The sequence below is a fragment of the Tasmannia lanceolata genome, unplaced genomic scaffold (assembly GCF_043159265.1).
Source record: "Tasmannia lanceolata isolate RefF3 unplaced genomic scaffold, GAP_Taslan_0.1 ptg000044l, whole genome shotgun sequence".
Taxonomy (NCBI): Eukaryota; Viridiplantae; Streptophyta; class Magnoliopsida; order Canellales; family Winteraceae; genus Tasmannia; species Tasmannia lanceolata.
In genome coordinates this window covers 19329360-19355873 of record NW_027518721.1, presented here as the reverse complement: position 1 = coordinate 19355873, position 26514 = coordinate 19329360, and the positions used below count along the sequence as shown (strand labels likewise).

At 39.1% G+C, this 26514-nt stretch overlaps 1 protein-coding gene across 1 annotated transcript; it reads right to left on the bottom strand.

Annotated features, from left to right (window-relative positions):
• Positions 1–1910: 1910 nt before the first annotated feature.
• LOC143863893 (mitochondrial fission protein ELM1-like) lies at positions 1911–25722 on the bottom strand. The gene is made up of 10 exons (XM_077374670.1): positions 25308–25722; positions 15761–15999; positions 13941–14037; positions 12956–13105; positions 12698–12824; positions 6009–6121; positions 5836–5899; positions 5651–5744; positions 5456–5564; positions 1911–2199 (listed from the first exon to the last, which is right to left on the bottom strand). Exons 1-10 carry the CDS (start codon positions 25491–25493, stop codon positions 2098–2100), a joined length of 1281 nt encoding a protein of 426 aa, XP_077230785.1. The 5' UTR covers positions 25494–25722; the 3' UTR covers positions 1911–2097.
• Between the last annotated feature and the right edge of the window lie 792 nt (positions 25723–26514).

Genomic DNA, 26514 nt, shown 5'->3' with positions numbered 1-26514 from the left:
AACCTATGGAAATGCTTTTTGGGGCACAACCTATTTAGGATGTGGCCCATCTAATGGACGGTTTGGATCATCCTATGGTGCGGGCCATACAATACTTTTAATAAAGTGAGGAGTGTCCTCATCAAAATACGGTAGTGCGGATAACATTTCCCCTTTTTTTTCCAAAGAACAATGGCTGTTTTTTTACGTTGGCAATGGCTGTTTTTCATCAACCCAAGTATTGGCAATGGTTGTTTCTCACGTTGGAACTTGCTAGGGGAAGAAGAAAGAAAAGAAAAGGTGGTAGGTGAAATTGCTTAGGGATTAGATCCTACATAGTTGGTGGGAAAAAGAAAAGGGGGGGGGGTATTTTTGTCCTAAATTGTCTATTTTCGTACATGACAACCCTTTTTTTATAGATTTGAAATGTCCACTTTTTGTTCACAATTTAGCATAACAAATTATTTTCCCTTTTAATTATCTCTTGAATAACATAACAAATTATTTTTCAATATATTGATATAGTTGTTTTCATTGAGGTGATATGTTTGTGATGTGGAAATATAGTTTCCTTCTTAAATTTATACACTTGATTATATAAATTTAGAGATTTTTGGTGTGAACATTTGTTTTTTTTTTCTACAACACGTCAACGTGAAAAAACTCGACCCGACCCGACCCGAGAATTATCATGGGTAGGGCCGGGTTTGGGAATCGTGGGTTTTCCGGAAAAAACCCGACCCAACCCGAGATATTTCTTCTGTAGGGTAGGGTTCTTCAAAACCCAACCCGCCCGACCCGAGTTGCAACCCTTGTGGAAACTATATGTGCAATTTGCGTAGTGTGAGGTTGTGCTGTTGCTAAAAATTAATTTGGATTCAACCCGAGCCCGACCCGATCTCATGGTAGAAGTTCGACCAAATTTCCCAAAAATCGACCCGAGTTGCACCCCTAGTGGAAACCGCAGTGTGGTTAAGCTGCCACTAAAGGTAAAAATACTTAATAATCACACAGGTCCTCAATACCACCTACGAAGCTCTAATTAATTACCACCTAAATTATCTGTAAAGTTATTCTATCCACCTTAAGAAAAATTAGGTAGTTTAAAGCTCTAATTAAGCGACAACCGTCTGATTGAGCGACAACCCAGATAAATGTCCCAATCGGACGGTTAGGGTCATCCAATGAGAAGAAATTTCAGGCAAAGATATATTTGCAGTGGGGCCGTCCGACGAGAAGAAATTTAAGGCAAAAAGAAATTAATTTTTCTTTTTTTTTTTAGGAAATGTTATCAGCACTATTGTATTTTGTTGAGGGAACTCCTCACTTTATTAAGAGTACGGTATGACCCGCACCATAGGATGATCAAAACCGTCCATTAGATGGGCCACAGCCTAAATAGGTTATGCCCCAAAAAATATTTCCATAGGTTGATCCTAACCGAGTTAGGATCAACCCTCTAACATTCAAATCAGAGGGTTAGGATCAACCTATGGAAATGATTTTTGGGGCACAACCTATTTAGGCTGTGGCCCATCTAATGGACAGTTTGGATCATCCTATGGTGCAGGCCATACCGTCCTTTTAATAAAGTGAGGAGTGCCCTCATCAGAATACAGTAGTGTTGAATGCTGATAACATGGTATTCAACTGCTGACAGCAAGGTTGAAGAACAAAGCCTTAACCAACTGAGCTAGAGGCACAACCCCGAAAGTTAGAAAGTAGACCAGAAAAAAATGTTTAGAACACCTTTTAAACGCTTTACTAAAAATTAAAGATTCTGAAATAATTGATAATAAAGATATTTTTTCTTTATTTCACAATTCTGATCAAGAACACCAACAATCAATCCTTGTCTTTTAATGTTTTTCAGCTTCTCACATCCGCTTGAATCCTATTCAGTAAAAAATTTGGTATAGACAAAATGCTAAATCAGAAGATTGCTGCCACACATATATCTCTATTTATTTTACAAGCCTGGCTGCTGCTGCTAGAACACTTCAAAACAGAAACATGACATCTCACAGCAAAATATAATTTTTGTGGGTATATGTCACATGGAAAAATGATAAATAGCAGGCAAAAGGGAAAAGAAAATAACAAAATACTCAATATTCACTAGCGCCGCAAGGTCCATCCACGCTCGGCGAGTGCTTCCTGTACACGGGCAGCTGCGTCTCCGGTGTCATTGAGGGGAGGATAGCTCCAACTATCTGATATCTGGAAGTTCAGGAAAAAAAAATGGGCATAAGTGACTCACCATATTAAAGTTGGTCTTTTGTTTATTTGTTTAGAAAATTGGAAGTGATAGCTACTTTTGCAGGTAGCAATTTTGAACGGGGATCTCACACATGAAAACCTCTATTTCACATGAAAATAGGTCAAATGTTTTGTTTCTATGATGAGCAGTTTCCATATGACAAACTAGCCATTCATGGTTGTCGACAATTGCCAACCCTTTTCCCTAAAATTAGATAAAATGCTTTACCAAAGTATAAGGGTAGTATTCAAATGAAAAGAAGGGCTGTAAGATTGGAAGTAGATAATCAGTTCTTGTATAAGATAGTTTAGCTTCTAGTAAAAAATAAAAAACAAGACAAAAATGTAAGAAATAGGCCATGTCTGGCCACAATGAGAAAATATTCCCTGTAACATTGGTGGGGCCGGTTGTAAGAGATAGGCAGGAGATGGAGAGCCTTGAGAAGGTGTGAGTAAAGGGAGCATGAGAAGCTCTTAAAAAACAGAAAAACCAAAAACCAATTCCAAGTGGGTATTTTCTTTTCACCAGTTTTTAAGGATTTTTATATGCTATCACTACTCCCACCCACTCATTTCTCTCCCTCACCCTCCTTCTAAGCCCCTCACAGAGTTGGGCCTCTGAATATTCCATGAAATATTTTTTTCATGGTTGCCAAACATGACCTTTGAGAAACAGGAGGCTAACAAAGGGGAAATATATGTAGGGGAAGAATACATTTATTTATAAGGGGTATTAGGTTTCTTTCCTTGCCTTCAGTTTTAAAATTTATAAGAAATGTTAGGCACGATGCGGCGGGAGCATGAAAGGGACATCCTGATAAGGGTTGACCCTGAAAAGGCCTATGACCATGTGGATTGGGGAGTCCTGGATTATATTAATGGGATTTGGACTCAGATGGAGTCAATTGATGTCAGTGTTTCTCTCTGCATCTTTCTCGGTGCTCATCAATGGCAACCCGGAAGGATTTTTCCAAAGCACCTGTGGCTTAAGACAGGGGGATCCCCTTTCCCGTATATTTTTATCATAGTGGATGAATCTCTTATTCTCTTAATGTGCTCGTGTCTAAAGCTGAAGCGTGTGGATATATTTCTGGGCTCAAACCAGCAAGTAATTCTGCCGCGGTTTCACACCTTCAGTTCGCTGATGATACAGTCTTATTAATCAAGGAATACCGCCAACAAATTATCAACATCAAGAGATTATTCTGGTGGTTCGAGATTATGACGGGGTTGAAGATCAATATCGCAAAAAGTACAGTGGCCGGTATTAACATTGTGTCATCGATCGTAGGTGATTTTGTGCGGTTTTTGGGATGCTGGGAGGTAACATTACCTCTGCGGTATCTAGGTCTGCCACTTGGATTTGGAATTCTGAAGGAGAATTTATGAGACTCTGTTATAGAGCGCATTAAGAGGAAAATTGCGACATGGAAGCGGAATTATTTATCATTCGGTGGGCGAATAACACTTATCAAATCGGCACGCACGAATATGCCGTTCTACTTCATTTCCGTATTCAAAATAACTGCAAAGGTGGCAGATAGTATTGAGAAGCTACAGCCGGACTTTTTATGAGAGGGACTCGAAAGGGACAATGGTACACCGTGGCATCAACACGGCTGATAGACTCAAAAGGTGAGGATTCCGATTTCCGATTAGCAAGCTGGTGCGTCAAGTGTCGATGTTCCGAAGAAACACTGGACCATTTATTATTGCACTGTTCTTACGCTCATCATGTATGGATGGACATTCTGAAATTCTTTGGAATGTCTTGGGTTTTTCAAAAAGAGTTACGAAAGTTCTGTTGAATTGGGCTGGCGTTTTTTCAGGATGTATTGGGCAATCAATGTGGACCTCTATCCCTTATGCAGTTAAATGGCACCTCTGGATGGAGAGAAACAATAGAATTTTCAATGATAAGGAGAGGACACATCAGTACATGGCTTTGGACGTCAGGATATCTATCATCGCATGGGCACAGGTAAAAGGGGGTTTACCTTTGTAGGCACAATCCTTCGCAACTGGAACACGGTGGCATGCGAGAAAAAAAAGTAAACAAATCATCTCACCGTGGTGGGAACCACGACTGGCGGGCTATTATAAGCTTAACTTCGATGGGATTTCTTTTGGTAACCCTGGGAGGGCTGGTATCAGGGGTGTTGTTCGTGATCATAACGGTCGGGTTATAGTTACTTTTTCGGGACTAGCAGGCATATGTGATGCAAATGAAGCGGAGGAGACAGCATTCCTTTTCAGATTGAGGTGGTATGCAGCTCAAACTCGGGTCCATTGATCATGGAAGGCTATTCTACCAATATTATCGTGTGGGCAGCGAATCGTGGATGTGGACCAGGCCGTCTGGCTAACAAGATCGACGAAATCAGGGATCTTGTTCGGGCTATTCAGCCTCAACTCACTCACAAAAGAAGATCCGCAAACGAAATGGCCGATGTTTTGGCAAAAGCTGGAGCGAACAGTGATGAGATCATCATAGAGAATGGGGAGGTAGTGGGTGAAAATTTGAAAAACTTTTTTGTAGTTTGGGATACTATGCAGCGAGGGTTCTGTTTACACCTCATTTGGGGGCGTCTTGTCCCTTGTAATTGACATCTTATGGAATTAAATTTGCTTTCTTTTAAACAAAAAAAAAAGTCTTCAAACTTATAAATCGTTTGACAGAGTAAAGACCTACATAGACACCTTAGTTCCATTGACAGAGACAAAAATCGATAGAAAATTGGAAACTGAAAATAGCAGCCTTTATCATGAACAGTTTTGGTCAGCATAAACACAAGGTTCATGTTAAAATTGTTCAGTCCAGTAGGTCCATCACCCAAAAACCATGAAAGCAACTATTGAAGGCTAACTGGACAACTGGACCTGCGGTTTCCAGTTGAAGCAGACTTGAACTGGCCAGTCCAGTCAAGTTTTTAGAACATTTTATCCAGGTGAGGGGCATATCTATTTTTCCAGTGCATTTTGGTATTTCCTACAGAGAGCCTCAGTTTGCTAGTTTAGTTTCATAGTAAGAATTGAGGGAATGTTCTGTCCCTGTGAATAGGGGAAAAGGATGCTTTTAAGTGTGTAGAATCATTTCTCCTATGTTGGCAACAACAGAGGAGTTGCACAAATTCTGCAAGCCACCCATGGATTGTTTGGTGATTGAGTGAAGAACTACATACCAGCTAAGTAGAAGGGAAAATGATTGATTACTTACATCTTCCATGCCTGTAAATGTCCTCACCAGGCCTCGTTCCCGCAGAGTCTTATGAAAGGCTGAAAACTTCCACGTACATCGCTCAGCTCCAATCACATAGACAGGCTTCCTACGATATCAACAAAAATAGGGCTAGTTAACATGAGAACATTAAAAACGGATCCACTGAATCATTGAGGGAATCTCCAAACATACCCAGTGCAGCAAGCCTCACTCAACATGCTAACTGAATCCGCTGTGATGACAAAAGCATCAGCCCATGCTAGGTGCCCCATGTGTGGATTAGGATCTGAAATTATCAACAGTACATGCCAACCAATCAAATAAACTGAAAAGTTTATATTTTTTGCTCATTTGTAGAATATAGCTACTGAATTTACCTTCTCCATCCCAAATGTAAATCTTTGGATGGTTGCTAAATTCTTTCACTATTATATCAGATACCTGTTGATGGAATAATATAAAATTGTAAACTGTCACTGAGCAGATTGTAAAATGCAGAACCTATGGACCCACAGGTGAGAAGATGAAAATGAACAAAATATAGAATTACCTTCTGAGGAGTCCTCCTAGAGAAAGATATTCTCACACTTCCACAGCTTGCAAGAACATTCTGCAGGGAATCTGCTAACTGCTTGGCAAGGTCAACTCCATATCGACAATGGCCTTGAAATAAAAAGAGACTGTATTAGATGACCGTGTAAATGTGTAATTACATCTGAATCAGTTTCAGCAAGCAAAAAGTATAGTGCACGATGAAAATGGGATTATTATTGAATCTTTCTTCAAATAAAGAAGGAATCCTTTTTTTTTATATTAAGAAGCAATCCTTTTTATGCTGCCATACTATTTTTATAGAAGTTTATGAAGTACAGGTACATAATACAGCCTGATAAATGGTAGATGGGTTATAATTACAACTGATAATTATATGCAATTATTTAAAATCACGTACATACATTCCAGAATCCAGATCAAAACCTCGAGAACCGATTTAAATCCCTTTTGGTTTGAATTCTCTAAACAATGGCATTCTTACCATAAGGATCACATGCAAGGTGGTAATTATTTAAAATCATGTACATACATTCCAGAATCCAGATCAAAACCTTGAGAATCAATTTAAATCCCTTTTGGTTTGAATTCTCTAAGCAATGGCATTCTTACCAGAAGGATCACATGCAAGGTGCACTGTGTTGTGTTTATCATTTGTGGCTATTTATTCGTTATGTAAAATATCCCATGCTGGACAATACATATTAGACATTTGGACTGGTGATAGAAGAAACTGTGTATTGGCCCGTATTACCCTACTGTATATTTACATAGAGAAATGCTAAAAGTTGTTCCTCTAAAAATGCTCTGTTACCGCAGAGAGAGAGAGAGAGAGAGAGAGAGAGAGAGAGAGGAATGCGAGACGAATGGAATAATCCTAAAGAATAAGGATTGTCAAATCCTCGGGCTATTAACCATGGAGACAAAAATCTTTGGATACGCAGAACTAGGTATTGGGGGCTATTAGCCATGGAGACAAAAATCTTTGGATACGCAGAACTAGGTATTGGCTATCCTGCTAGGACCTTGGGATTGGCTACCCTGCCTGTATAATACCCATATTTATTGGGGATATAGTTATGAACACCATTCCGTTAGCCATTTCGTTTCGATCAAAGGTACAAGATGCACAGGTTGTTGGATATAGCGTATTTGCCTAAGGGCATAGTTGTCTTTGTACTTCTCCTGGCTTTATATAAATACATAAGTGAGGGGGAGTTTTCCCTAACTCACTATTTTCTTCTTTTCTCTTTATCTTACGTAACATGGTATCAGAGCAACAACTAAAGATAGAATGATCCACTGCACATTGTCTCATGCCAAATCGCATGACAGCATCACTAAAACGCCCAAGCCATGCTCTAGGAGACTGTTTGAGCCCATACAAGGACTTGCGTAGCCTACAAACTGAAGATGACATCTCTTTAGTTGTCACTCTGATGCAGGACATGTTCTCCTCATAGTTTATATGGATGATATTATTATTACAGGCAGTGATATGGTTGGTATACAGAGACTGAAGACTTTCCTACAGGCAGAATTCTCCACTAAGGACCTTGGTCGCCTATGATATTTTCTAGGGATTGATGTAGCTTATTCTGGTAGCAGTTTATCTCTTTCTCAGAGAAAATATGTGCTAGATTTGTTAGAGGAGACTGGATTTGTGGGAGCAAAGCCTGCTGATGTTCCAATGGATCCAAACACTAAGTTGCTTGCAGAAGAGGGAGACTTGATGGATGACCCTGGCAGGTACCGTCGTCTGGTTGGGAAACTTATTTATCTCACTGTTACTCGCCCAGATATCTCTTGTGCAGTTGGGATAGTTAGCCAGTTTTTGAGTGCTCCACGTACCTCTCACTGGGCAACAATAGTTCAAATTCTCCACTATTTGAAAGGGGCACCGAAAAAGGCTTGCTATTTGTTAAAGTATAAAAGATAAATAACGCCTTTCTCCAACAACTTGAGCTTTTGGAGAAGTTGGTAAGTTAACATGGTATCAGAGCCGGGCACGTGGTAACCCCGGCTTAGCCTCCAAGGATGGGAATATCCCTCGGGGAAGATCTCGGCAACCTTGGTATGCCTCTGAGGATGGAAAAATCCCTCGCGGAAGATCTGGTAGTTCCCACGTTCCTGCCGCGTGGAAGGGCGAGATTGTCCACGGTGCTTCCACTTGGAGGGGGAGATTGTTGGGGGGTTCCACGTGAAAGCAAAATAGTCCTACATCGGAAAAGTGTAACGATGTGGATGGGCTTATAAGGGAATGGGTTCCCTCCCCTTAACAACTAGCTTTTGAGGGCGAGTTCTACCCGGGTCCCAACAGTGGTATCAGAGCCGGGCACGTGGTAACCAAGGTTGAGCCTCCGAGGATGGAAATATCCCTCGGGGAAGATTTCGGCAACCCTGGTATGCCTCTGAGGACGGAAAAATCCCTCGGGGAAGATCTCGTAGTTCCCACATTCCTGCCGCGTGGAGGGGCAAGATTATCCACGGTGCTTCCACTTGGAGGGGGAGATTGTTGGGGGGTTCCACGTGAAAGCAAAATAGTCCCACATCAGAAAAGTGTAACGATGTGGATGGGCTTATAAGGGAATGTGTTCCCTCCCCCTTAACAGCTAGCTTTTGAGGGCGAGTTCTATCAGAACCAAAGGTCTAGAGTTCAAACCTCCCGGATAGCAAAAATCCACATCCGATGGTCGGCCCAAAGCGGGACCACATGTGCCAAGTGTTTGCCAAGTGGGCCACACGTGCGGGGGAGTGTTGAAGTATAAAAGATAAATAACGCCTTTCTCCAACAGCTTAAGCTTTTGGAGAAGTTAGTAAGTTAACACTATTCAAGAAAAATGAGCATTTAAGGGTGGAAGGATTTTGTGATGCAGATTGGGCAGGATCTCCAGCAGATAGGAGATCAAACACGGGTTACTGGACCTTTGTTGGCAGCAATCTAGTATCGTGGAAAAGTAAGAAACAAGAGATAGTTTCGAAGTCTAGCGCCAAGGCAGAGTACCGAGCTATGTCCCATACGAGTGGGGAGCTTCTTTGGTTATGGTCCCTCATGTCAGAGATTGGTTTTTCTGCTACTTCTCCAGCTCAGCTTTACTGTGATAATAACTAATAAGGCTGCGATTCACATAGCCAACAATCTCGTCTTCCATAAGAGAACCAAGCATATAGAAGTTGATTGCCATTTTATTCTATTCGCCAGAGAATCCATAGGGGCGAGATACATGTTTCCTTTTCTCGATCTGTGGACCAGTTAGCAGACATTTTCACCAAATCCTTACATAAGTCAAAGTTAAATGATAATTGTAGCAAGCCGGGAATGTATAATATCTACATTCCAGCTTGAGGGAGAGTGTTGGATATAGCGTATTTGCCTAAGGGCATAGTTGTCTTTGTACTTCTCTTAGCTTTATATAAATACATAAGTGAGGGGGAGTTTTCCCTAACTCACTATTTTCTTCTTTTCTCTTATCTTACGTAACACAGGTGTTTTGTCCGTTTCAATGCTCCGTAACACAGAAAATTATAAAAAAAATCATTCTATCATCCAGATTTAATTAAAAACACAATTTATTACTTAAAGCATTAAGTTTATTACAATTTTTTTTTTTTTTTGAAAAGGTAAAATTTTTATTCCATAAGCTCTATCCCCCACAATACATTAATGAAACTCTATGATTTGGTTGACACTTTGAATTTATCAAAACTCCTTTGGACAATTCTAAATGTACTGCTAGAAATGACAGACTTAATGTGGGTGTGTCAACACGTTTTTGTACCATGCCTAGTGTGACATTCTGTTTTATTATCGAATATTTTGTTTACCTTTTTAAGGTATCGTCAGCATATTGAAGATGAGAAATTTTCACTCCATGGCTACTAATAGTGAATCCCACATTCAGACCACTAGATTTGGCTTTAGTTATCATTCAGCCAAGTGCATCCGCCATTATAGTGAACAGGAAAGGAGATAGAGGATCTCCTTGATGAAGACTTCAAGAGGTTTTAAAAAAGCCTCTAGGAGATCCATTCACCAAGATGGAGACACGGGCAGAATACAAGCAACTCTTCATCCACCCACACAATCTATCTCCAAACCCCATTCTGCCCATGAGGTACTCAAGAAAACCTCATTCCACTCTTTCATAAGCCTTTTTCCATCTCGATTTTGCAAAGGACACCCATCCTCCCACATCGATGATAGAAATCGACACTCATTGGCCAACAAATCACAATCAATGATTCTTGCATTGATGAATGCATTTTGAGCTTCAGGATAATGGCTTCCAACACCATGAGAAGCCTATTTGCAGCACTTTCACCGGAATTTTGTAGACGCTCCTCCCCCTCTAAACTGATAGGAAAGAAATCAACAAGACTATCTGCCACATCTTTCTTAGGAATCAAGGTAATAAGCATGGCTCTCGTGCTTCTCCCAAGACTCATTCCATCATAAACTCACTGAACATTACAAGAGTATCCACTTTAATCCAATCCCAAGACTCCTGGAAAATCATCATAGAAAAGTTGTGCGGCCTAGGAGCTTTATGTCTTTTTGTGGAGAAGAGGGACAGCCTGATTTCATACTCAGAAAACGGTTTTTGTGACACATTACAAAAGTTCACATCCAAAGACTCAAATGTAACCTCTTCTGTATTCGGGAGTGTGATTTTCCCATGAAAACAAAGCTCCGAACTTCGAAGTAGAACCCTACCCAATTACCTCTATAAACCCTAAAAAATTGCCAAAATACTGTCTAACTCCCATCTAATTACCCAATCCCTATTCAATTGTCTTAAGTAGCCCCCTAATCATGGTTTTAAATTAATCTCCATTGAAACAGACACAAAATGACCGAAATGGTTCTATTTCTAATCCCACCGAAACTGAAACAACCAAAATAAATAAATCAAAATCATGATTATATATATATATATATATATGTATAAATATTTATATGAACTACATGTGAAACTTTCTGCGTACTTAATTATCAGACATGCACGACAGTGAATTACATGTGAAACTTTCTGCGTACTTAATTATCAGACATGCACGAATGTGAATTAGGTGCTCGATGTTTTCTAACCATTATGGTTGTCTTCCTTATGTGATGGTTTTTAAGTGTGTATTTGTGCTTATACAAGCATTTTCTGAAGTTTCATCATTAATTTCTATCATATGCATATGTTTCCTTGATTTTACAGGATTTCCACTGAAATTTTCAACCAGAACAGAAACATTTCCATTTCCGTAGCGACTGAGACCGAAACCGAAATTTAAAACCTTGCCCCTAATCACCTACTCCCTACAGCACTAAGCCCACTAACCCCCTCCATTCAAGAGGAGTAAGGAAGATCCTCTAAGCACATTAAAGGCAACTCATCAATAAGATCAAACTCAAAACACAAAAGCTGGAACATCCCCTACTCTCCCCTCTCCTATCATTCATTGCTTTTGCAGATCAGGCATATTTTCAATTTTCTACTTCCTAGTAATGTACTCCATAGGCTAGTCCAAAAGATCAATCGTAGTTCCCCCTATTCCAGTCGATGGTAGGTGCAAGATCCAAATGGGGCTGGATTAGACTTAACCTTGCATCTGCATGGCATATTTTCTTTTCATTTTATTCCCCCTCACACAGTGTAGAGAAGCTCTACCAAATTTTCACCAGAAATTATCTCTCCTAAGCCGAAACTTTGCCAGAATTTTACCAAGTAAATATAAAAATCCCCTTAGTTTAAATGTTCGCTTTCTAATTCAATGTCATGAGATTACCAGTAGAGATCATCCCGAACATGTAACATAGGTAAAGCCACACTCTTCTTCCTACGCTACAACTGCAACGGATACTAACACCAGTTAACAAATGCCTTGTCCACTTTTTTTATTGTTTGACATTTAATTTACGTCATTTACCTTTCTAATATTTACATTGCTGCCATTTACTTTGTGTCAAAACTTCTACACACTTTAAATTCAGTCATTTATACTCCAATGAGCGATTGGTGCAGCTTTTCCTTTTTCTTTATTTTTCACTCAAGGAACAACAGAACCTCATGTGTCATTGTGGGCCGCAACCCGCACAAATGACATGGTTGGCAACTCTGAAGCCATCTAAAATCCTTGCAGCCAGTTCAACAATGTAGGTGAATTATGGTTGGCTACACCATTCCAAAAATTGAAAAGAAATTATGAATTTTGTCTGCACCATACACAATGTGATAATAGCAGAAACGAAGAAAAAATGTTAATTCAGTTGACGATTTAATCTTACCAGAAACCTTTCTGGAAAATTCTAATACAAGTAAACTTATATCCTCATACCTCATTCAAAAAAAGATTAAAAAAAATAAAAGAAATAAAAACTCTAAATACATTTTACAGAACATTGGATGTTTAGGATATTAATGAAAAATGCGGACATGTAAATTGAGCAAACAGAAGAAAACGTGAAATTAAATTCATGTGGTAGGGGCAAGTAAACAGAGCATAAAAGTAAGAACAATTGAATTCAATTCATGCAATTACATTAAGTCCTCATATAGATGAAAGCAGTTCAATCTTTTCATGGGAAATGCTAGAAATACATGGAGAGTTGCATCGAAACCCAGCCAAATGTTTACAGTTGCAAACAGATATTATCATTCTGATAAACATTAAACATAGAAATGGAATGACACTTACTAGTAGGCCCCCCTATGTTAACCACAAGCAAGGGCTTCGGTAGAGGAGCCAACTCATAATGCCAGGCAGTGGCAGCGATCCGAAGTGCAGCAGAATTAACCGTATGCAGTGCTCCCACAGTGAGGACCTGAGATTCCAAATTTTCAAACCTGTGAGCAAAATATGTAAAAAGATCAATTGCAAATGTACTACATAACTAGATCAAAGATACTCAGGTAGAATATCTGATTGGATAGGCTTTGAAGAGAAGACGCATACCACGTGCCTATCAGGAGGTTCACGTGGTGTTATCCAGCGCCGTAGAAACTTAGGGATCTGCTGCTGTCCAGCAGGAGTCAATGGGTAATAATCATGATGAGGGGCGACCACCAGATCAAACCTGTTCAAATGCGACCTTGGATGTTGTATCTAGAAACACAACAGTAAAGATGGTATGACAAAAGAGAAAAAATACATCAAGGAGAACAATCAATAACATGAGTGATAATAATTCAGCAAAGACTAGAGCATTAGCCAATCCCAACAAACTCGCAAACTTTTTTGGTTATTCAACATAAGCAAATTCATATTTCAATGAAATAAACTAATCTTTCAGACCATGTGGATATGGGAGCTTGAAAAAATGGTGTTTCTCATAATGAAAAAATATGTGTGCATCCCGTGAGTCAAAAGATAGGTTTACTGCATAAAACACATGATGAGGTACACATAGATTACAAATGGTGCAATGATAGTAAAAATGCAACATAAAATAGTCATAATGCATGCTAGTTCAGAAACTAGCTAGATCATTGCATGAACAAATATCTCCTAATACAGTTCAGAAGAATGTGATAAACATTATGCCCAAGGAAGCAGGATTCGTTCCCTGGACTGGGGAATCGCGATTCCCCGGTATGCGGATCCGATTCGGGAATCGGTTCGAATCCCCGAAAATTGAGAATCGGAGTTCGGATTCGTCGGAACCCTGATTCCCAATTTATGGGAACCTCGATTCCCACTTTATGGGAACCCCGATTCCCAAATTTTAGAACCGTGATTCCCCGGCGAATCCCAACTCGCCAGCGACTCCCGGCGATTCTCTAGTGAATCTCCAGTGACTCTCCGGCAAACCCACGATTCCCGCTCCCAACCATCCCCTGGAGCCTTCGCTTCCCGCTTTCGAATCCCGAATCGAATCCCGCTTTCGATTCCCGCCCTAGCAACCTTGATTATGCCAATAGAATAAGTTCAACTCACAAACCTGAACAACGAAGACATTTTGGGGTGCTAAACGCTTTATTGTACTCGCTACAGAGATGGTATCCCGACCAGAAGCAACCACTAATAGAGGGCCTTCCCTGAAAGAAAGAATTATGTCAAAAAAAAAAAATTCATGGTGCATTGACGTCATGAAACTTTGATAAAGGGGGAATTTAAGGAATTAAAAAATTGAAATAACATGGAAGAATGTCAACCACACCATAGCTATATAAGATAGGTGAGGATGGCAACTGAAGAAAGTGTCATGCTCCAATATAATAACGGAATATTATAGACAAATAGAAAAAAAATTCTACAACAGAATGGAAAAGAAAATCATGTCTAAAGGCTACTATCACTTAAGCACATAAGCCAAACAACTTTGGCAAAACAGGAATATATAAAAATGTTTCAAGAAAACCAGATCCCGAAACTCTTAATTGGATATGACTTTATTCCAAACTATTCCAAAAAGGCCATTACATTTTTAAGCCACAAAAGTTGACGATTTCACCTTTCCCTAGAAGCCGATAGTTCATAACCATTTTGGCATAGTAAAATCCTACATCCAGTTAGGATTTTAATAATATTAGTCACCTTGCCGCTGAGAAATGCCCAGGAATTAAGTAACTAACTGGATCAATTATTTAAGAAACTTCAATATTCTGAACTAGTACTGATACTGAAATTCACTTAATGAAATATCAGAGCCAGGACAAAATCAGCCATCAAATCCATAGGAATCGGATTGAAAGTTAAAAAATTTCACTGTAGAAAATTTCGGACTGCTAGAAAAATAACAACACATGAAAACTTGGATGATGCAAATCTTCCTTGCAGAAAGTGAAAATTTCAGACTGCTACAAAAATAACAGCACATGAAAACTTGGATGATGCAAATCTTCCTTGCAGGAAGTGAAAATTTCGGACTGCTACAAAAATGACAGCACATGAAAACTTGGATGATGCAAATCTTCCTTGCAGTAAGCATCAATCATGTTACCGTCCCAGTCTTTGACCACCTCGAGAGGAGAAAAGTAGCTGGATAATATATACAAACCGAAGTGGAAATAGCTAGATAATATGACTATAACCGTGGAAATTCCAGCAAAAAAAAATCTGTAACAGATAACCCACAAATTTGTGGCCTATGAACTGCTCCATGGCCTCTATATATAGTCAAAAGTTAAAAGTAAAAATCCTTCTAGATGACATAAAAAATTCTGGAAAAATATTTACAATTCCCAGCATGAAAAACAGCAAGCTTTTGAGAATTTAACTTCATCTGAATCTGTTAGACCCTGACATCAGAAGCCATCATGCTGACATCATGCTAATGTCAGCAGTAAACAGCATTTAGGCTCCTTATTTTCTTATCCCTTATTTATCCTCAAATACGTCCTAATGGCTTCAGGCTTTTGTTGATGCCCTTGTCCTGTATTACATTTACAGGCACATTTATTCACTCACACTGCTAATGAAACAGCACTTGAGCCATCATTTTTATTTACCCTAAGTAAAAGCCAAAAACGGGAACTCCGACCTGAATCTAACTAGGAGACATCATCTAATAAATATAACAAACCTTGTTGGTTATTTCAATTAGCAAGTCTAATGCTAACATTAAAATGATAACTAAGAAAAGTTTCTCATTTCTATCGTTCAAAAAAAAAAAAAAACAAGTTTCTCATTTCTTGAGATACCATATATCATGAATAAATGCGTTGTTTACAACAACATTTTCAGCCCTGCCCCACAAACTCAATAATACATAGAAATAAGAAAAAAAGGCATTCGTAAGAAATATTAAGAAAGTCATACTTCTCAAAAGTCTCATGAGCCATTGTTGCAATCTGTTTGGCATCAGCTTCTAACACAGATGATAAGCCAGCAATTCCACCATTTTGGGCTGGAAATGGCACCAGTTTCTTCCCTCCGATTGTCATAGGAAATTGTGCATCACCAAAAAGCCGCTTAATGACGTAGAATACCTTTTTGTGGAGAGAGACTGGGAGCCATCGGAGCCATTCGTTAATCCCTCCTCTCGGTCTAGTAACACGCTGCAATATCTCATCAAGTGTGAAAAAATAGGAAAAAATAAGACTCGTTAAAATACTAACATTACTGCCATTGTTGTAAAGGTAATTTGCCGCGTGCATGGTAAAGAAGACACTACTTAATGACCACAAGGCAAAGGAACACAAGCAGTGAATTGTCAACAAAAACATAGTGACATGTGGTAGCTATCCCTACATAATATATCACCAAAAATATACAAAATCAGAGAGAGTCAGAAATGTAATAATGATCGAAATTAACACTCAAACAAATATTACAATACATAGTTTTTTTTTCAAATGGTGACATATTTTCATTAAAGAAGGAAAGACCGAGGCAGTCAAACCAAGAAAAAAATACAAAAGCAAATAGCAAAAACGAATAAAGGCGAAACAACAACGAAGAGAACAAAAAGGAGAATATCAAGGCGGCAAAAAATAAAAAAGCTCCATATCTTTGACTTCTGTGTCTGTAATACGTAAAAGCATGGAAATAAGATCATCTCCGACCAGATTATGAGTGAACCATAAGGAAAGGAGAGAGTGCATCCTGAATAGAATATAAAAATAGGATTACAGATGCAAAATGGATATAAAACAGGTATCATGCATGCATGCATGTTTTTGTGTATGTGTGTGTATTATGATAAAATCCACCAAAACCTAGAGTAAATACATGTCATGATGAGCACTCTTTAAAAAAAGGGTTCTAAACGGCTTTGTTCGGCCTGAAAAAATACAGGTTTGATTAATGTAGTTATAGGAAACTATGGTATTTTTATTGATTTTTACAATGGGTTTTGGGTTAGGTTTATTTAGAAAAAAAGAAAAGAATAGTACTTTCTCTTTCTATTTTATGTTTTAAGAACCATTAGGTCTTTGTTTGAGCAAAAGTCGTGGGAGGTGTGCTATGATGTATAGGGTGGTGTAGTATGTTTATTCATTTTTAAAAAAGGTTTAAGTTTTTGTGGGCCCTATCAGGGAGAAAGAAATCATATGTTTCATTTCAAAAAAAAAGTCAGGGACAGAGAAAACATGAACAGCAAAATTGGGGCTGAAACTTAATTTTTAGTATCGTTAAAAAAAATGTTAGTTTTAGTGTTAGGAAAGTTAGGGGTAACTTATTTCTTTCTAGTTAAGATCTTGTAAAGTTTCTTGACAAGCTTTTTGGGGTTTAGGAAGTGTTAAGAAGATGCATGTTGTTATTTGCAGTAATTTCTATTATCTTTATATATTGAATGAGTTCTCTTCTTTTTTTCGTGCATATTGTTATTGACAGTAATTTCTAATATCTTTCTGTATTGAATGGGAACTCTTTTTATTTTCAAGTGATGCTCAAGATCTATTTGTGGTGTGATGTTCTTGTCATTCCTACAAGACTAGAACATTGTGATGCTGCTCTTTCACTCTTTCTATTATCCTAGTTTATTCAGCTGAGAATAGAGGATTTTTTATTTCTTACTTTCATGAGATTTACTGCTAAAATGTTGGTGATAGATTAAAAAAATTGCTTTTATTATTAGACGAGAAAAAGTTGATTTGTGATATTAATGAAAATATCGCCAAAAAGAAAATTTGAGTTTTATAGGGTTTTTCCCACCTTGTTTCGCGATATTTATGCCTCTTCTCTTAGCTTAAAAAATCTTCGGATTTTCTCATTGTCCTCCCCTGTTTTCTCGAGCCCACCTACACGCAGAAAACCCACCCGACCTTAACCCTAAACCCTCATCACATATACAGTGAAGAAGTTTTCACTACCTGTGACATCTGCTTCTCTTCAGTCCCTTGCTACGGCTTCCCCAATTTCAAAAACCCTAACCCTAATTTCCATCTCTCACTCTAGTCGCCTCGAGTTTGACTATTTTCTTTCTTTCTTCAAGTCATGAGAGAACACTATATCAGAGATGACATCTACTGCGGAGCTTCAGCATGCAAGACCTGCAATTTTTTAGTAGCTCAATTGAGCTCTTCTGCATCCCAGTTTCTCATTGTCGATACCAAAGTCATCATCGACTAGGTATTTTGTTATTCTTTATTATGTTTGTTTACTTCAATGCATGTTTGAGATTTCTTTTTAATTTTTTATTTTCTGTGTCTTCATATTGACTTGCTTGAGAATTCGGCAATCGATGACAGCGTTGTGTTGTCGTCCTTTATTTTTTCTTGAGCCCACCTACACGCAGAAAACCCACCCGACCCCGACCCCAACCCTAAACCCTCATCACATATACAGTGAAGAAGAAGTTTTCACTACCTGCGACATCTGCTTCTCTTCAGTCCCTCGCTACTGCTTCCCCACTTTCAAAGACCCTAACCCTAATTTCCATCTCCCAATCTAATCTCCTCATGTTTGACTATTTTCTTTCTTTCTTGAAGTCATGAGAGAACACTATCTCAGAGATGACATATACTACGGGCGTCAACATAATTTTTTATTTTCCGTGTCTTCATATTGAGTTGCTTGAGAATTCGGCAATCGATGACAATGTTGTATTGTCTGTGGTTTTATAAGAAGTAAAGAAGAAGACCCTTGCAGTTTAAGATAGGGTTATTTGTGGCGATTATCTATGGAAGAAGAATTTTTTTCCTTTTTTTTTCTTTTTTCACTCCTTTCCCTCTCTTTTTTATTTTTCTACTCGACCTGCAAAAGGTATAACACTTTTTTTTTCTTTTCTTCTCCTCTCTCTTTTATGTTCGACCTGTAGAAGAAAGTGTGCTTCCTTTTATTATCATCCCGCATATATTTACTTTTAAAAAAAATATTTTCTTACCTTTTATATATTTACTATTCAATGTTTTATAATTTTAAAATAATTTTATTTTTCACATTTTTCTCAAAATAAACTCAAAAAATATTAAAGTGGGATTGGAGAGTTGCTCACTCGTTCTCTCTCTAATTTCCCTCTCATATTTTTCTCTCTTCTCTTTCTGCCTCCTTGTGTCAAATCCCAGGTTCACAAACCAATTGTAGAGCTTTATTTAATAATCTAAATCATGTTTTCAGTTACATCAGTGAATAGTTTTATTTATATTCGTTCAATTTATTGTTTCTTTGTCCAATAGAACCCAACCCATTCATAAGGCCTACTTCTCCACTCCTTTTTAGGCAATTTGAGTTTTCTTGCATCAGATTATCTCCCCAAAGCCCTCCATATCCCATTTTCATCGCATTTAGTTTAAAATTCCATTTAATTCATTTAAGAAATTTTAATTTTATACTGGTAATTATTGGTATCCTCATCCTATCCCTTCCCCTGTGTACCCGCTCTATCTCTGACGTGTGTCCACCTTAGTTGTAAATATCGTTCTGGTGACCATTTCATTTTGGTCACCGGGACGAAATGTTTCGGTCATTCCGGTCATTTCGTCCAGATTTCGTTCGAAACTTTTCAGTCCGAAAAAAAATAGTAAAAAATATAGAAATTATACCAAAAAATTCTAAAATTGTTAAAAAGAAAAAAGAAACAATTAAATTAACCAAATGGGGGGTATTCCCTTATTTACATGAAAATTTAAGTAAATGGACAATAAAAATAGTAAAGGCATTTACTTAAATGACTTTACATAAAAAACAGAAAAAATGGAGAATTCTAGGCGGAATGACTGAAATTCCCGCCGGAACAAAATTTATGGTCGTTCCATTCCGGATTCCGGATCAGAACCAGAATTATGGTCCATTCCGGCCGGAACGAAACAGAATTTATAACTAGGGTGTCCACCTTTAGATGATAAGCCCTGACAAAAGGCAACCTTATCCATAATGGTATCACAATTTACATTACGATATCAATACCAATGATCAAATGATTGTCAAGTCCGTTGCACTAATTTTAAATCCAACATTCCCACCCCACCCTAAGACCCATCCTAGAAGACCCCTAACACCTATCCATCTCAACCAATTTCCAAATGTTATCTCCCACATCTGTAAACTGCAAGTACATCGAAAATGTCATCTCCCACGTGTATGTAATATTTTCTTTATATATCTTTCAAAATTCAAATACATAAAAAAATAAAAATTTCTAACAATTTTCATATATATCATTCAAAATTTAAGTACGTCAAAAAGTAGTAATTTCTAACCATCTTCATTTTCGTGTCCTCTTTCCTCATGCCTTCTAAAGATAAAGAGTTGGAGGAGTTTGATTCTAGGAAGTTGGTGATGGTGGAACTGATGGAGTAATAGGAGCAGGTTGGGAGCGTCATGGGAGCGGTTTCCGTCTCTTCGGGGTCGCCCTTCTTGGAAGCTCCTTCCTAAGGAGCGCCGAATTGTGTTTATGAGGCGACAACGGCACTCATGAGGGAAGATTCCTACTTCTTAGGAATTTTCATAAAGATCCAAAGCTTTGCTTTTGCTTTTTAAAATAATTTATGAATAGAAAATCTACCCGTCTAAGTAAAGTTCCAACAATAGGCTCTAATCAAAAGAAAATCCAAATAATAATGAAAGAAATCAGATACGCAAATAAGCCTGTCAAACAAATCAGATCTACTAACTAATGACTATGGCCCAAAAGGTGCCTAAGCCTAACAGGAAATAAGACTAATGAAGGGTTTGGTAGGCTCAGTGTACGAAGCGGGGGAAATAAGATGGAAATAATTAGGGTTAAGGTTAAGGGAAAATAAATGATGAATCGGTAGAACAGGGACTCAAGATTGAGAAAGGGAATCATTATCAAATTTTCCTCTAGCTCAGATCTCAGACGGAACTGGAGGGAGGTTGCTATTCCAAGTAAAGGGTGGAGTTGATTACTGCTACACAGGTCTCGTCCATAGAGGCACGGAGCAGGTGCAGGGGAGGGAGCGGAGACAGGGAAGCATGGGAGTGGGCCTACAAGAGTCTAAGGTTGGGAGTGCCGTGGGATCGTTAATGTAATATTTTCATCATATGTCTTTCAAAATTCAAGTACATCAAAAAACAGTAAGTTTTACGTATCTGCATATAAATCTTTCAAAATTTAATTACATCAAAAGTAGTAATTTCTAACTATTTTCATTTTCATGCCCTCTTTCCTGATGCCTTCGGAAGATTTGCCTCTGTGCTTGCTCCAATGAAGTACTTCGAACAGTTGGAGAAGTTTGGTGCAAGTAAGTTGGTGAAGGGGTTACTAATGGAGTAATAGGAGCGGGTTGGGAGCGCTATGTGAGCGGTTTCCATCTCTTAGGAATTGTGCTCCTTGGAAGCTCCTTCCTAAGGAGCGCCGAATCGAGGTTCTGAGTCGAAGCAGCACCCCGAGGGAAGATTTCTGCTTATAAGGTCTCATCCTAACCTAGGTTGGGTGAAGCTTAACTCCGATGGTTCTAGTATGGGCAAGTCGGGCCAGATGGGGTAGGGGGACTTCTTTCATTAGATGGCATTTTCGAGACCCATTGGGATAAAGGGCTCTAACGAGGTGGAGAGGTGCGAGCACTGCTGCTTCAAGGCATTAGATCCGCGGAATCCAGCAATTTGGGTAGGCTTATTGAGAAGGGAGAGTCTGTCGGTGTTATCAGGTGGATGAATGGGAGTCGCTCTCACCTTGGGAGGTTTGTGAATATGATTGAGGAGATCCAAGATAGACTGGAGGGATATCAAGTCTGATTCCAACATGTTAGGAGATCTACTAACAATGATGCAGATCGTCTTGCTTGTTCCGAAGTTGATCGACCCATATTAGAGATCCTTTTTTATGACATAGGGTATCCCCACCCCAATTTTAGGGCGGGACTATTCCCTACGGATGCGCGAAATCACTCATAAATCACGCCCATTGGGTAAGCCCAGGGGGATTCAAACTCGCGTCAATGGGGACTGGGAGCATACCCATGAATTTAAGCCAAAGAGCCACACCCGTACACTCCCAACCCGGAACTGCGATTTGGCGCTCCTTAGGAAGGATCTTCCAGGGAGCGCGATCCCAAAAAGATAGAAACCGCTGTCATGGCATTCCCAGCCTGCTCCTATTACTCCATTAGTACCCCCATCACCAACTTACTTGCATCGAACTCCTCCAGCTGTTCAAAGTGCCACTACTTTGACTCCTTCCTTTTATGCAATTATGAATTCCACGGAACTTTCTAGATTCCAATGCTTTTCCTATTTGCCTGTAGTGAGTGATGTTCTAGTTCTTTGGTAGCTAGCTTTCTAATAATATAGAAAACCTAACTCTCCTAAACCGGGGGAGCGTTACCTGTTTATTACATTAAAGCTTTCCCTGAAGAGCAGGCAACGAAGCTAAGTAGATTTGCTAAGTAGATGTGGAAGCGAGGGCAGAACAAGCAGGCAAGCAGCGCGGGTGGGACCTGTTGTTCAGGTGGTTTGGAGAGCAAGTAACCAGGGAACTGAGTTATATAGAGAATATCTCCTTGAGTTTTAGCTCCTAGTGTGGAACTATGGTCAGGCAAGCGCCCAACCTATACAAGGGGCTTTTCACCCTTACTAGAAAAAGGGTAGAAGGGCGACAACAGACTTAGTTTTGCTATTTTCTCAACTTTATTTTCTCATTGACGAACTGGGAGCCGTTGTCGGTAACAATTGCCTTAGGCACACCCAATCTGCAAATGATGTTCTTTTTAAGGAAGGTGATTGTAACATACATAGGATTCGGCTTCAGCCCATTTAGTAACATAAACTGTGGTCCGACAACATCAAATGCTCCCCTATTTGAGTAAGGCTGGAAAGGGCGGGTGTATTTCATAGGATGTAAGTTCGATCAAGGATTTCTTGCTTCTATTTATTTTGATCTTCGGGCATGCAATTCTTATAATTGTTAAGGAGTTCCTGCTTCCGAAAGAAAGCAAGTTCACCTGTCCTTCCGGTCGAATAGCATGATGAAAGTCTCTATCTTTTCAAAAGTTGGAAGCACCAATTCCTTGATCGGACTTCAAGCTGGACAAAGAGGGATTGAAGGCCTCTATTTAGTAAGGTGAGATAGATGGATTAAAGGGGAGAATCATTCTATTGAAAGGATAATGGATGACTTTAGTAAATAATGCATTAAATGAGTAAGTGAATGAATAAATAAATGAGATTCAAAATCCGCAGCGATTGATCGACCAGCTTTCACAGATGATATTCCTCCATCCAACTTCAAAACGGATGTGAGCGCCTTATAAGGGCTAAGAGGGGCGCAACGGCACCGCACAGGGGCAAATCTTCATGAGGAAAGAGTGCATGAAAATGAGGATGATTAGAAATTGCTACGAAGATTGTTAGAAATTACTATTTTTTTGATGTATTTAAATTTTGAAAGACATGATGAAAATATTATATTAACGCTCCCAACCTTTGACACCTCTAGACCTCCGCACCCACTTCGTGCTTCTACATCTTTGACGCACTTCCCCCTTGAACTTGATGTCTCTATTTCCTTTTGGATTGCAGCCTTGTTTCTTTTCTATTGTTTCAACCAGCTTGGTTGTTTTCCTTTTTGTCAATATAACTAGCTACCATTCAAAAAGGGGGGGATCACGATCAAGAAAGCGATCAAGATTAAGAAAAAAATTGAGATCAGAAACGGAAAAGATAGGGGTAAAAAGATGACAAAAAAGGTGAAGAAGGAAAGGCAGGGAAGAGGAGCGTGAGTGAGAGGAAACGATGTAAGGAGGAAGAAAGATTGGAGAGGGTCGGTGAAAGGTGAGGGGAGAAGTGGGGAAGGGAGAAAATATGGAAAGATGTAGTGGAAGAGGGGAGCAGAGGAGAAATAAGAGAAAATAGAATGGAGAAAGATGGAGTTAAGAGAGAGAGAGAGAGAGAGAGATCAATTGGAGTGGGAGGGGGATGAGAGAGAGAGATGGGAGAGAGGGATGTTGACCGGGGGGTATCCTTCACGATTTCCAATACTGTGACTTTGGTGCGGTTGAAGGGCATTTATACTGCGGGGTTTTGTTTAAGTGAGGTTTAGGGAATGAGGTAAGAGGGTCATGGCTCAAAGGTTATAAATGGCAGTCGTAAGAGGGCCTTTGTTTAAGTGGGGTTAGGGAATGAGTGCGAGGGTCAAAGCTAAAAGGTTATAATAGGTGGTCGTCAATGGGCCAGGGCTAAAAGGTTATAAAAGAGGGTCTTAATTCTTAAAGGGGTAGGTTGGCAATGGGAAAAGGGTATGGAGGGTCATATGCTGATGTGGACATCCCCCATATGTAGGCTAAATAAATTGCTATTAAATTAAATAAAAAACTATCTAAAAGAAAAATAGCACGTGCCCGATATTCCAATAAGAAAAAAACACTAAATCAACGGCTAAGATGACCGAACCACATACCGTGTTGCATGTCTGTGGAATTAAACATGCCCTCTACCAATATTTTAGTGGTGATGCAACGCAGGAGAAGACCCATACTTCAACCTTAACCTTATAATACTCTAGGTAAGAAGCAATAAGAGGCAACAAGTTACCTCGCCAAGAGACCTCAAATACTCGGTAATTGTAGCCTCAAACCCTCATACACGCAATGGAATAGTAAAAGCAACACCATGCATATTTTTATTTTTTTTAAAAAGACAGAAAACTCATATGAATTTTATCATACTATAAGTGGAACCCACCCTGAGCCCCACCTAGATCTTCCCGAATCAAAATAATAGCCTCCTTAGACAAAAGTACAAAAAACCATTGAAAACAACCCAGTTGCTCCAGGGGCATAAGAGCTTGCACCTCCAATGATGAGAAACCACTTCTTAAGGTTCACCTTAGAGACACCCACTTCCAACTTGACCAAGCGAATACTTCGAGAAGCTTCTCCTTGCTGAAACCATCCCATCACCGACTATAAGTGCACCCGCCATGCAAATTCTCCATACCTACCCCCAACCACCACCTCAAAAACTTGGCCACTTGCAGGGTCCAACTAGCAACACCCCATTGTTGAAAATGTCATCCACATCTTGCAAAAGCATCACCCAACCTAAATTATAGAAAAAAAATGCCCCTGGAAGAATTTTAGCTCTACAAAAAGACCAGCAAACCCTACATTTCCACCTAACTCTGAAGTTAAACAATCTACAAAGGATGTGTTGGGTTCAAGAGCTTTTCCCTTGGGTAACATAGATAGAGGTTGCGTTTTTTTACTTAATTATGTACATGGTGCATGAATATCAATTTGTGTTACCGCCAATTAGACACGCAATGTTTCAAAAGAAAAAGGAAATAAAATCAAAACCTACTACAACCAATAACTCAATTATTTGCAGAACTTAAACAATCTACGCAAGCGAACCCATAATTATATATAATCATATATAGAAAAAAAAAAAAAACTACAATGGTTCAAAAGAAAAAGGAAATAAAATCTTCAATACCTAAAACAAAAGGATATGAACAAAAACTTACATATAAAGATGATTGCTTATGTGAAAATCCAAGAGCACGAACCAACCCTATACTCTGATTTTCCGCGCCGGAAAAACCGTTCCCGATTATAACTGCTCGTCGGACGACACTGTAAATCCCGCCTTCGAAGATCTCCGGCATTCCTAAAGATCCGCTTGGCGGTTCTGGAAGCTTTATCGTCCTCATCAGATATCAATTCACCAATCAATCAAATGCCCTAGAGAACAAAAAAAATTAGGGTAATTCAATCGATCGGTCTATAATTTATCTTTCTAGGGCATGAAAAACGTAAGGATGGAGAGGGGAAGGAGAAACGGATTGTTATCTGGAATTTTCTAGGGTTTTTGGTGTTTGTAGATTAGATGGTTTGCGCTTGAGATTAGGTTTTCCGTTTGGAAGATTGTTGATTAAATACGCGTACTTAGCCGCCAAGTTTGAGTCAGGTTACAAGATTTTATAATGCTAGTGACACTCGTGGAAATCGAACACGCAGCTATGCATTGCAGTTGGTGGGTCCCATTCATTTTAAAGGTGGGTCCCATTACCCGCACCAATAAAGGAATGCTTTAACAGGGAAGTGATATATCTGACCCTCTTTTTACTTGGGACAACCTCTCCAGTATATTTATGACTACTCTTTTATCCTAGCGGGGGCTGTTCCAAGTAAAAGAATTTTGGAAGGTTATTTCGAGTCTCACTTTTACAAGATAGAAAGCATATTCTGTCTTATATGTAATTCAGGTGAAGTGGCTGTTCTCTCCTACAAAAGTGTGTGTTACGAACCCAAACCGGCCGATTGGCATCTGATTTGATCTTCTTAGAGGAAAGATTAGCCTCTTGACCGCTTCGAGGGAAGGGTTCTTCTCCTTTCTGCGCAAAACATAGTTCCTCAGAATAATTTTCTTCACTCCTTAATAAACCACAAACCACAAACCACATCCTGTAAGATTCCTATCCAATCTAGATCTCTAAGACTCTTATCCATACCAACCAACCAACTAGAGAGTAGAGACTAAATAACATCAAATATAAACTAATGTATTCTTCCTAAGTGGACCTATCAATGCACGTAACAAAGTGAGCTGCAAAATGGCTTTCCTCGAAATTGCCTAGCAAATCCCTCATTTTAGATGGAAACGTGCTCCTACTTCATTCCTTCACATTGAGTTCTTGTTAGTTTGAGATTGTGGCAGCCGATTGGGATTAA

What these genes read in the sequence shown, in the direction of transcription:
- LOC143863893 (XM_077374670.1), bottom strand. Translation starts at nt 25,493, where the DNA reads ATGAGGACGATAAAGCTTCCAGAACCGCCAAGCGGATCTTTAGGAATG. An exon ending in AACCTCCTGATAGGCACGTG is followed by an intron (nt 12,825 to 12,955) that starts GTATGCGTCTTC and finishes TTGGAATCTCAG; the next exon opens with GTCCTCACTGTGGGAGCACT. An exon ending in AGTGAGGCTTGCTGCACTGG is followed by an intron (nt 5,565 to 5,650) that starts GTATGTTTGGAG and finishes TTGATATCGTAG; the next exon opens with GAAGCCTGTCTATGTGATTG.